This window comes from Salvelinus sp. IW2-2015, unplaced genomic scaffold (genome assembly GCF_002910315.2).
Source record: "Salvelinus sp. IW2-2015 unplaced genomic scaffold, ASM291031v2 Un_scaffold1113, whole genome shotgun sequence".
In the NCBI taxonomy this organism is placed as follows: Eukaryota; Metazoa; Chordata; class Actinopteri; order Salmoniformes; family Salmonidae; genus Salvelinus; species Salvelinus sp. IW2-2015.
Window position 1 is genome coordinate 301,999 of NW_019942732.1, and position 12,720 is coordinate 314,718.

Genomic DNA, 12,720 nt, shown 5'->3' on the forward strand with positions numbered 1-12,720 from the left:
AAGATTAACTAACACGCAGACTGGCTTTATCCAGGAAGAATGATAACTAACTACGAGAACTGGCTTTATCCAGGAAGATGAACTAACTACGAGACTGGCTTATCCAGGAAGATGAACTAACTACGAGACTGGCTTTATCCAGGAAGATGAACTAACTAAGCGAGACTGGCTTTATCCAGGAAGATGAAACTAACTACGAGACTGGCTTTAATCCAGGAAGATGAACTAACTACGAGACTGGCTTTATCCAGGAAGATGAACTAACTACGAGACTGGCTTTATCCCAGGAAGATGAACTAACTACGAGACTGGCTTTATCCAGGAAGATGAACTAGACTCACGAGACTGGCTTTATCCAGGAAGATGAACTAACTACGAGACTGGCTTTATCCAGGAAGATGAACTAACTACGAGAGGCTTTATCAGGAAGATGAACTAACTACGAGACTGCTTTATCCAGGATAGATGAACTAACTACGAGACTGGCTTTATCCAGGAAGATGAACTAACTACGAGACTGGGCTTTTATCCAGGAAGATTGAACTAACTACGAGACTGGGCTTTATCCAGGAAGATGAACTAACTACGAGACTGGCTTTATCCAGGAAGATGAACTAACTACGAGAAACTGCTTTATCCAGGAAGTGAACTAACTACGAGACTGGCTTTGACTGACTTTGGCCAGGAAGATGATAAACAAGAGAAGGGTCAATCTCATCATCGACACGTGCAACCACTTCTGTTGAGATGTCTGGCAGTGAATGTATAAGCCCTGACCTTGAATAAATATCAATGAAAGAAAATGGTGGAGGAACAGTATAGCAAGGCATAACCGCAAGGGAGAACAAAATTGTAGTGCACATGAAAATACAAGAACTAAAATGCAAGAGGGAGAGTCTTGAAGAGCTCAACACACACAGGACAGACAGCTCATGAAAAAAAGCAATGAGCAGACAAGGTGAGCATGAGGATATAGAGGAGACGGAGAGGAGGACAGAGAGGAGGGGCAGTAACTACCAGGAGACATAGAGGAGACAGAGAGGAGGGGGCAGTAACCTACCAGGAGACATAGAGGAGGACAGAGAGGAGGGGCAGTAACCTACCAGGGAGACATAGAGGAGGACAGAGAGGGAGGGGCAGAACCTACCAGGGAACATAGAGGAGGACAGAAGGGAGGGGCAGTAACCTACCAGGGAGACATACAGGAGGACAGAGAGGAGGGGCAGTAACCTACCAGGGAGACATAAGAGGAGGACAGAGAGGGAGGGGCAGTAACCTACCAGGGAGACATAGAGGAGGACAGAGAGGAGGGGGCAGTAACCCTACCAGGGAGACATAAAGGAGGACAGAGAAGGAGGGGGCACTACTACCAGGGAGACATAAAGGAGGACAGAGAGGGAGGGGCACTAACCTACCAGGGAACATAGAAGGAGGACAGAGAGGGAGGGGGCAGTAACCTACCAGGGAGACATAGAGAGGACAGAGAGGGAGGGAGCAGTAACCTACCAGGAGACATAGAGGAGGACAGAGAGGAGGGGCAGTAACCTACCAGGGAGACAGAGGAGGACAGAGAGGGAGGGGGCAGTACCTACCAGGAGACAATAGAGGAGGACAGAGAGGAGGGGGCAGTAACCTACCAGGAGACATAGAGGAGGACAGAGAGGGAGGGCAGTAACCTACCAGGGAGACATAAGGAGGACAGAGAGGAGGGGCCAGAACCGCTACCAGGGAGACATAAAGGAGGAACAGCAGAGGGAGGGACATAGAGGAGGACAGAGAGGGAGGGGGCAGTAACCTACCAGGGAGACATAGAGGAGGACAGAGAGGGAGGGGGCAGTAACCTACCAGGGAGACTCTCCTTAGCCTCCGGCTCAGAGGCTTGTCAAAAAGAGGACTGTTCAGACAGAACTTCTCTAGGTAGCCATCTGGGAGACGGATGTCCGCAGGCAAGGACAACCGCTTGTTTATATCCTAACAGAAAATATACAAGGTTAGAGGTTGAAGATTAGAGGTTAAAGGTTAGAAGTTAGGATAAAACACCTCATGTGTTACTAGTGTTTATGAGAGAGTGTGAGTGCGTGTGTGTGCGTGAGAGTGTGTGTACCTCGGTGGATATCTTGCGTACAGAGTTGTTCCTGAGGCGGACCCTGACAGGACTGTGTACTTCATCAGAAGAGGTGGCCGAGACCTGGTCACTCTCCCCGTCAGAGCCGATCTTCACATCTTCATGGACTATCTCTGTACAAACACACAGCAACACTCTCAACTCCTGGTCCACATGGAAGAGTTCTAGGGTTCCCAGCTCTCAATGTCCTATCGCAATCTAACGATGATAATCTTACTACTATTGACAATAATGTTTTACTCGCCCTGTGTCTGTTAACTTTCATTATACGTTTGCTTTCTGGGAAACGTTTTGGTTCAAAGGCACCTGGAGGGGAGCATGCGGTACCATCACAGTAAGATTTGAGAGGTAAAGCAATTCTTCGCTGATGTCTTATTTTGTTTCCTCACTGTTGTCTCCCACTACAACTATTAGAGGTTTTCGCTCACTGTTGTTAACTTGTTATACAGYACTGGTGTGATGTGCTTATCAGCTTTTAAACCTACTCTCCAAACAGTATTMAATTATGTAACTAACTTAATCCCATACAAGGACAAAACAAAGAAAACAGGCATATATAGTGTCTTCAGAAAGTAGTCATACCCCTTGACTTATTGCACATTTTGCTGAGTTACAGCCTGAATTCAACATGGATTAAATATAAAATGTTTTACCCATCTACACACAATACCCCATAATGACAAAGTGAAATGTTTGCAAATATATTGAAAAATGAAATACAGAAATATTTAATTTAYATACYGTAAGTAGTCACACCCCTTTGCTATGACAATTCAAATCGAGCTCAGGTGCATCCTGTTTCTATTGATCATCCTTGAGATGTTTCTACAACTTGATTGGAGTCCACCTGTGGTAAATTCAATTKATTGGACATGATTTGGAAAGGAACGCACCTGTCTATATAAGGTCCCACAGTTGACAGTGCATGTCAAAGCAGAAACTATACCATGAAGTCCAAGGAATGGTCCATAGATCTCCAAGATAGTATTGTGATGAGGCATATATCTGGGGAAGGGTAGAAAACAATTTCTAGAGTGTTGAAAGTTTCCAAGAGCACAGTGGTCTCCATCATTGGGAAAAGATGTAACTACCCAGACTGCCTAGAGTTGGCTGTCTGACCAAACTGAGACATCGGGCAAGAAGGGCCTTGGTCAGGGAGATGACCAAGAATCCAATGACCACTCGGACAGAACTACAGAGTTACTTGGCTGAGACGGGAGAACCTGCCAGAAGGACAAGTCTCTACAGCACTTTAGCAATCTGGGMTTTATGGGAGAGTGACCAGACGGCAGCCACTCCTGAGAAAAAGGCACATGACAGCACGCCTGGAGTTTGCAAAAAGGCCCGTGAAAGACAGATCATACGGCAAAAGATGCTGTGGTCTGCTGAGACAAAAAATGTAACTCTGGCCTGAATGCAAAGTGCTATGTCTGGAGAAAACCAGGCACAGCTCATCACCCATCTAACACCATCCCTACCGTGAAGCATGGTGGTGGCAGCATCATGCTATGGGGATGCTTTTCAGCGGCAGGGACTAGGAGACTGGTAAGGATAGAATAAGCCAAATACAGCCAAATCCTTGATGAGAACCTGCTTCCGAGTATAAACGACCTTAGACTGGGGGTGAAGATTTTACGTTCCAACAGAACAATGACCTCAAGCATACAGCCACAGGAACGCTGGAATGGCTTCAAAACAAGAATGTGAAAGTCCTTGAGTGGCCCAGACTTGAATACCATTGAAAATCTGGAGAAAGACTTGAAGATTGCTGTTCACTGCCGCTCCCCACCTAACTTAACAGAACTTGAGAAAATATGCAAAGAAGAATGGGAGAAAATCCCAGAATCCAGATGTGCAAAGCTGATACAGACATACCGAAGACGACTGAAAGCGGTAATCGACGCCAAAGGTGATTCAATAAAGTATTGACACGGGTGTGAATACTTATGTTAATGTGATATTTCAGTATTTCCTTTTCAACACATTTGAAAAGAATTCTGAAAACATGTTTTCACTATATCATTATGGGGTATTGTGTGTAGATGGGTGAGAGAAAAAAAAAAAATATTTAGTCAATTTTGAAATCAGGCTGAAACAAGAAAATGTGGAATAAGTCAAAGGGGTGTGAATACTTTCTGAAGGCACTGTAAGTCTATAACATGACCAGTCATAACATGACACACCCTTAACATACACACTCACACACTTGTGGCCAGAGGTCACATACACACTCCCAGAGCAGACACACACACATTCCCCTTCCCTGTGTTGGCCAAGTGTTTTGTACCCAGGCGTGTGGTGTGGTTGAGATAGGAGCTGAGGCTGCGGCCCAGGCTGCGTGGTCGGCGCAGGGCGGAGCCGTACGACTGGAGCAGGGAGTGCATGCTGAACGAGCCTCCACCACCACTGCCTCGCACTGAACCCCGCAAACTGCCAGTGCCACTGCCCCGCACTGACATGGTCTCTGGGAGAGAGAAGGGTGGGGAGGCAGAGACACAGGGGAGACACACACAGGAGGGAGGAATGGGGTACGGGTGGGAGTCACGAAGGACAATGCAGGTGGAGGTGGTTGTGAGGTGGACGGGGAACACAGGGCACGGCAGGGCATGGTATGATCGGTGACAGGGGTACAAAGCAAATGAAAGAGGAAACAGATCATGATTGGGATGAAGACAGGACAACAAAAAGGGGGAAGGGGTGTAGAAAGAAAGAAGAGAAAAATAAAACAGAAAAACAAATTAAAGTCATGGATGAAGATGTAGTATTTGGGAAAAAAGTGGAAATGTTACCGAAAGTAAGAAAAATGTTACCGAAAGTAAGAAAAAATGTTACAGAAAGTAAGAAAAAATGTTACAGAAAGTAAGAAAAAATGTTACAGAAAGTAAGATTTTTTTTTACAGAAAGTAAGAAAAAATGTTACAGAAGTAGGCAGTAACATTTGGTAGAGAGGAACAGAGTAATGGTGGTTAAGATGAGAAGAAACAGGGAAGGAAAGGAAAGAAAAGAGCCGGTAACTTGAAATTAAAGGATCAACCAAACGAACAGGGGAAACACGTACAAATGTCCATCTTTCAGAGCATGCGATTCACTTTCCAAAAGAGGTTAATACACACTGGAAGACAAAAAATATGGGGTCAATTGACAAGGAAAACCTTCAGTATTAGTAACAGGGTTACTGAGAAGTTTCTGAGCTGCATGAACTGGTTTCATTGCATTGTACAGGCCAGATGTGGCCCATGCTTACTGCCTCGAATAATCTCTTATGGACACAGTTGATGGTAAATTATATTACGCAACAGCACTTTATTCATTACTTCACAAAGCCAAATTAATTTTCATTCTAAACAGTTTTTCAATGTTTTTTTAAATCAAATGTTGATTGGTTTTATTGCACAAATTCTTTGTTTTTTTCCACCAGGTAGTCAAGTTGAGTAGACTGAGGTTGTTTCATTGAAACCTCCTGAGACAGCATCAATACAGACAGTATTAGAGCACAGAAAGCCATGCTGGAAGAGACATGCATCGGATTAAATTAAGAATAGCAAGCAGGAACCAGAAGCACCGTTATTACACAAACACCCATCCCATCATCACCAGATCCTTCAGGGTGGAGCCATATAGGATTTGGAAAAGTGTAGCTAGGCCTATTTTGTGTGTGAATCTGTGGGTGCGTTCGTAAATTCACTCTGGCTATCTACTCCAATTTCAGAGCACTCTCGCCTGAGTGTGCCAGAGCGCAGAATAACGGATGAATTTACGAGCGCACTCTAAGCACTCCAGATTGAATTTAGGAACACACACTGTTGAGTGATGGTAAGGTAAGACGTACCCCTACCACTACCCTAAACCATGTATCCCCTGTAGCAGAGAAGCCATAAAAGGGTGTAATGTTTGCACTGCAGAGCTTTGCACAAGAGTGACACTACTCTGTGGCATGTACAGTACTCCCACAAATGATACTGAGTCATCATTGGTTTCAGGTCACCCAGTCATGTGTGGCATGCTTGTATAAGAAGAAAGAAATGTAACCTTTTACAGCAGACCTATTTGAAATATTTATGAGTACAGTTGTAAACATTTGGAGATGACACATTATGTCTCTGGTAAGAAAACAGTTGAATCACTAAATTTGAGAGCTTTTCATCACACCATTTTGTTTTTCATATCACCAGTATGAAAAGAAGGATAAAATAACTCCCGCCTTCAGCATAAAGATGGTCCAAACTAATCTAAATATTCTGCACATTCAACTACAAAGCTGTCTGCAGTTTCACTAGTTATTACTTCTTTGACCAATTAGGCCTAATTGGTCAAAGATACCGCCATATTGGTTGTTGCAGTGTAAGGGATGAAGTATCCTACAGTTGTATTGTATAGGTAACTTGGTATGGGTCAGCCTGTACTGGAGTCATTGTATAGGTAACTTGGTATGGGTCAGCCTATACTGGAGTCATTGTATTGTAAATAAAGTAAACATTGGTATCGGGTCAGCCTATACTGGAGTCATTGTATAGGTAACTTGGTATGGGTCAGCCTATACTGGAGTCATTGTATAGGTAACTTGGTATGGGTCAGCCTGTACTGGAGTCATTGTGTTGTATAGGTAACTTGGTATGGGTCAGTCTGTACCAGAGTCATTGTGTGTGTTGGTTTGTATCAGCCACTGTACCGGAGTCACTGTGACTGTGCGCTGTGTCCTGAGGGCTGATGGTCTCGCTGGTCTTATCCCCACTGTTGCCCCCCCTCAGGGTGAGGGACAGCTGCCGCTTGATCTTCCTCATGCGGTCCATCAGAGGGGGCAGCGGGGGGCGAGATGCGGAGGGTGGGGGGCGAGACGCGGAGGGCGGGGGCCGAGACGCAGAGGGCGGAGGGGTAGCCACAATTCAAGCTCTCTGAGGGCACAGACAGACACAAACAAACACATTGTTAAACAGTTGTTAACCTGTCCTGTAGGGGGAACTACTAACAAAGATTGACACATCATAATCATTATCCTCTACAACAGTCAAAGGATGACAGGTCACTCACTCCTCAGTAGTCAATTAAGAGAAATGATTAGGCCTCGAGATGAGAAGAGAAGCTGCTTCATTTGGATTACAAACTGATGAGAGAACTCAGTGGTTGGATTTGACACTAATGATAGTCTTTTGCTATTAAGGGAGCTCTCATCATTCAGACTTTGCCTATACTGGGCGTGACACAAAGACTGTATATATGAATGGACAAAGCCATTGATCACGTGACACCATTCTTTCCTATGTGAAGATTCAATAGCGCATTGAAGCYAAATGAAATCGGTTAAGATAACGTTTCATTGAGACATAACATGCGCAGTTTGAGCTACTCCTGGAAATGACGTTGAGGTTAGCTCAATGCTGACCCCTCTCATTGAGTAACTCAAGTTGAAGGCTGACCAGGGTACTGCAGGCTTCCATTAGCAACTAAATTATCCTTATAACTTCTTCTGTGTGTGACAGAAGGAGGACACACATCTGGTGTTTCAGAAGCAATTACTGGTACCATGATTGTCTTAAAAATATATATACAGTACCAGTCAAAAGTTTGGACACACCTACTCATTCAAGGGTTTTTCTTAATTTTTACATTGGAAATAGTGGAAACATCCAAACTATGAAATAACACATGGAATCATGTCTTAACCAAAAAAAAAGTGTTTAACCCCAAAAATATTTTGCATTTGAAAATCTTCAAAGTAGCCACCCTTTGCCTTGATGCACACTCTTGGCATTCTCTCAACCAGCTTCACCTGGAATGCTTTTCCAACAGCCTTGAAGGATTTCCCACATATGCTGAGCACTTGTTTGCAGCTTTTCCTTTACTCTGCGATCCCACTCATCCCAAACCATCTCAATTGGGTTGAGGTTGGGTGATTGTGGAGGCCAGATCTCTGACGCAGCACAACATCACTCTTCTTCTTGGTCAAATAGCCCTTACACAGCCTGGAGGTGTGTTGGGTCATTGTCCTGTTGAAAAGCAAATGATAGTCCCACTAAGTGCAAACCAGAAGGGATGGTATCACTGCAGAATGCTGTGGTAGCCATGCTGGTTAAGTGTGCCTTGAATTGTAAATAAATCACAGACAGTATCACCAGCAAGCACCCCCACACCTTCTCCTTCATGCTTCACGGTGGGAACCACGTATGCGGAGATCATCCGTTAACCTACTCTGCGCCTCACAAAGACACGGCGGTTGGAACCAAAAATCTAAAATTTGGAATCATCAGACGAAAGGACAGATTTCCACAGGTCTAATGTCCATTAATTGTCTTTCTTGGTCCAAGCAAGTCTCTTCTTATTGGTGTCCTTTAGTAGTGGTTTCTTTGCAGCAATTCGACCGTCACAGGAAAGGAAGACCTGATTCACACAGTCTCAAYGAACAGTTGATATTGAGGTGTGTCTGTTAGCATTTATTTGGACTGCAATCTGAGGTGCAGTTAACTCTAACTTATCCTCTGCAGCAGATAATTCTGGGTCTTCCTTTCCTGTGGCGGTCCTCATGAGAGCCAGTTTCATCATAGCGCTTGATGGTTTTTGCAACAGCACTTTAAGAAACTTTCAAAGTTCTGATGGACGGTTGTTTCTCTTTGCTTATTTGAGCTGTTCTTGCCATAATATGGACTTGGTCTTTAACCAGATAGGGCTATCTTCTGTATACCACCTCTACCTTGTCAACACAACTGATTGACTCAAATGCATTAAGAAAGAAATTCCACAAATTAACATTTAACAAGGCACACCTGTTCATTGAAATGCATTCCAGGTGACTACCTCATGAAGCTGGTTGAGAGAATGCCAAGAGTGTGCAAAGCAGTCAGCAAGGCAAAGGGTGGCTACTTTGAAGAATCTCAAATATAAAATAAATGTTGATTTGTTTTAACACTTATTTGGTTACTACATGATTCCATATGTGTTCTTTCATAGTTGTGATGTGTCCGCTATTATACTACAATGTAGAAAATAGTAAAAATAAAGAAAAACCCTTGAATGAGAAGGTGTGTCCAAACTTTTGAATGGTACTGTATATTTAAACAAAGACTGACCAAAGACTGGCATTTTTTCATTCACTATAATGGAGAATCTTGTTTTCTGCTAACAATGCCTGCAGAACCGTGGTCGGACTTCCGTGGCTTCAATAAGAAGGGGCAGTCGTTCTCCCCTGGCATCACAGCATGTGTATTGATTTCACTCTACATTGCAATATAAAGCAAACCACTAGAAAACAGACATGTTCAATGACCTTGAAAACTACATCTCAACTTATCTTTCAAATAGTACTGAAAAAGCAAATACTAAATACCAGTGGGGAAAAAATAGCAGTTAGTCTCTTGAGCATCTGTGAGATATTCAGGACTGGGCCGACTACTAAAGTTGTGCCAAACCTCCAGAAGCCCATGTTTTTGCCTTGTGACTAACGACTCAATTTGGCACGACRATGCCCAACAGTTTCAGCTCCAAAGCTGCTCTTTTGAAGGCTAGACGCTTGGTGACCCATAAAATTGCATATTGGCCTAAAAAGGGACTTCTTCTGTATGCACTCTGAACGCTGACCATCCAAAGAAAATGGGCACTTCTAGGCTATCTGGTGACAGTTGTGTTAGTGCTGAAGACTTTGGAGGCATGGGGTGAGCAGGAGGGCGGACAGGGTCATCTTATGGGGCTTACATAGCCCTGGTGTAAGAATTTCTTTGTTTATACTAAGACCCTGAGGTATGTTGAGAATGTCCTCTCTTTTGGAATGTCATCATTATCTCAACAATCTAAAGTGGTTCTACTGTTGTTGGAAAGGCTATTGGGTATGTCACTGACTGACCATTAGCTAACCTAAATCATATTTTTCACAAAGGATTCTCAGAGAAAACGTTTGAAATAGTTGGAATACTTCGGATGGTGAGAGTGGATTAAGGTTTTCTTCTCCTCTGGCATCCATTGCAGGGAAATCTAGAAGTGAAATCTTAGATGAAGACACTCCAAAGAGGTATTTGATTTTAAGAGGATATTTACTTTGTGTTTGAAACATTAAACTTAACTTGACCTGTGCAGTTAGGCTAAATGTAAAATAAAACAAAGTGCCTGCCTGAATAATTCTTAGAAATAATTTTTAGGCAGGCCTGGCCTTAATAATAAATGGGATCTAGCGCTTTTCAAGGACCCAAAGTCGCTTTACAATTGTAGAAATAAAACAAAAATACAAAAACACTGCAGGAGCACAGAAACTGGCCGGGTGCACTGGCATCCTCTCAGATAGGTCTAGTTGTCCCTATGTGTCTGTGTTCACATCCTTTTAAAACTGGTGCATCATGAACCTTGTTGACATGGAGCAGTGTGACCATGAGAATCAGACAGTGCTGCCTGCCCGCCTGGTACTGATGGGACAGCTCAACATCAAGATGACGTTTTGAAGGCAATGCCCAGGTTGTCAASAGCAGGTGACTAGCACCCTGGAGGTTTGTGACTGCAGTTAATCAACAACATAGCAGCTAGTCGTGCATCCTTAGCTCATATGTAACCGGGGTAATCATGACAAAAACAAGCAAGAAACTAGAAATTGCACGCAAGTAGGCAAATTAGCTAGTCACAGTGTAGAGGGTCTCCCCAATGACATCCCAAAAGACCCTTAAGTTTGCTGGGTTCCCATCTGACAAAAACTAAACAAACTGACTGTAGCTAGCTGACCAGGATAGGAAAATACCCGGTAGCGTTACGTCCATCACATTATGTACGCACGATTCATTTTGAAGGGATATCCTAAATAAGGATTTGTGACCTAGGTTTATCTGGTTAAGCTGTTTAGCTTTATGAGGTTTCGTAACTATAATGCAAGAATCATTCAGCTAATGTGTGCAATAGAAACCAATGGTACACGACAGAAAAGTAATCGCCGTTAACAAGTTAATAATGATCTAGTTAGTTAGCTATAGCTATCAAGCTAGCTTCAGTGGCTGCGCACAGCTCGGCCCTTCCTAGCTAAACTACAGCTAGCTTGCAACATGTTTCATTTACGCATGATTATGCATTGGAATGAAAGCGATTCAAAGTCTATGAATGATTAGAATGCGGTGATCACGGACATGCCATTGGACATGTTTTATTCTTCAACAAAGACAATGTTGAATTATTGTAATACGTGTGATTGAAGAGCTTTAAAAGTGGGAGGTACAGTAAACCGATCTTTTGACATCAACAGTGGTTGCTGCAACAAGCTACCAAGTATTTTCGGCGGAACGTAGCTATTGACAAAAACATTTTTTAAATCGTATTCTAGCTAACCAACCCGGTGTAAATACCGTTTTGCGCAACAAGGACAGACTGCTTTGTCGCTTACCCGAGGACGCGAGATCCCGTATGCCCTTGTAATCTTAGCAAAAATATCCCAAAGCCAGTGTGCTCTCCCAATAGTCCTCAGCCATTATTCTGCTGGTTGAGATACAGCACCGGTTCGCCCCTGTCTGACAGCATGCCCTGTTCGCATTCTGAAAAATTGTTCAAACGTTTTAGCAGCTGTTCAGTTCCAAATGCGGAGGGTAGTAGAGCAGCTGCGAATAGATTCTGGAGTCACTCACTCCGGCTGATTGGAGAGGTGGAGATCCGTTAATTACGCATTCGCTTACCAGCCACAAGTCAGGTCGTGTGACATTCCACAGTGTTTTTTATTCTTTCCGWTTTGTCTGGGTATTTTTAACTAAGTCTATCAATGGAAGCTATTCAAAATGTATAGAAATTCCTCATATTACCCGAATAGGAAAAGCTTACAGTGGAATGACCCAAATTCCATTCAACAAGCTAAGACTGTGGACTGTACCATTGCCTTGGCCCACTCAGGAGATATTGAGTGCAGGGGCGCGTTCATCGGGACACAGCGTTTTGGAACATTCAGGTAGACATGTGATATATAGAAGAAACGTGCTTCTCTGGCTTGGTAAACAAGGACTCATGTCGGCTCTATTAATTTAATTTCTGTCTGCAACGTTCGACAACGTTTGGCAACTGAATGTGGCCCCGGTAAGAACGAGCAAAAACCGTCCTTTGTGAATAGGGGATTGACGTAAATGTTTACATCTGCTGAACTTCTATGTGTTGATCTGTAAAAACGCTAAAAGACGCAGGAAATAGGGTTTCAAATGAGCGTTAAACCTCTGAAGACCTTTTACATGGTAGGTATAGGTATATATAGCAGATACAACTGCATTGGATTGTAGCATGCACAATTTCAATGTTGTAAATAAACAAACACTGGAGATAACTGATCAATTCATTATAATGATCTCAATATGGAAGAACTTGGGTGATTGATTGCAAAAATTCCCGGTCAGTGCTATCCGGGATCCTTGGCATGCCTGCCCTAAACACAAACCTTAACCCCTACCCTAACCATTACCCTTACCTAACCTTAACGTAACTATTTTAAATGTCAAATTCAATTGTATTTGTCACATGAGCTGAATACCATGAAATGCTTACTAACTAACAATGCAGAGTTTTAAAAAAGTTATTAAGAAACATTTGCTAAATAAACTAAAGGAAAAACAGTAACACAATGAGTGCCCGAGTGGTGCAGCGGTCTAAGGCACTACATC

At 43.3% G+C, this 12,720-nt stretch overlaps 1 protein-coding gene across 3 annotated transcripts in view; it reads right to left on the reverse strand.

Moving 5' to 3' along the window:
• Positions 1–11,949, reverse strand: part of cdk16 (cyclin dependent kinase 16) — a 28,162-nt gene extending 16,213 nt beyond the window's left edge. For 2 of the 3 annotated variants that reach the window (XM_024137127.2, XM_024137126.2), the window contains exons 1-5: positions 11,469–11,949; positions 6,795–7,017; positions 4,413–4,589; positions 2,105–2,238; positions 1,846–1,971 (exon numbers count right to left, since the gene is read on the reverse strand). In XM_024137127.2, the coding sequence (XP_023992895.1) occupies positions 1,846–1,971; positions 2,105–2,238; positions 4,413–4,589; positions 6,795–6,915 (558 nt within the window). In that variant the 5' untranslated portion in view covers positions 6,916–7,017; positions 11,469–11,949. The remainder of the gene's footprint in view (positions 1–1,845; positions 1,972–2,104; positions 2,239–4,412; positions 4,590–6,794; positions 7,018–11,468) is intronic. The other variant, XM_024137128.2, reaches the window with a different exon arrangement.
• Positions 11,950–12,720: the final 771 nt, after the last annotated feature.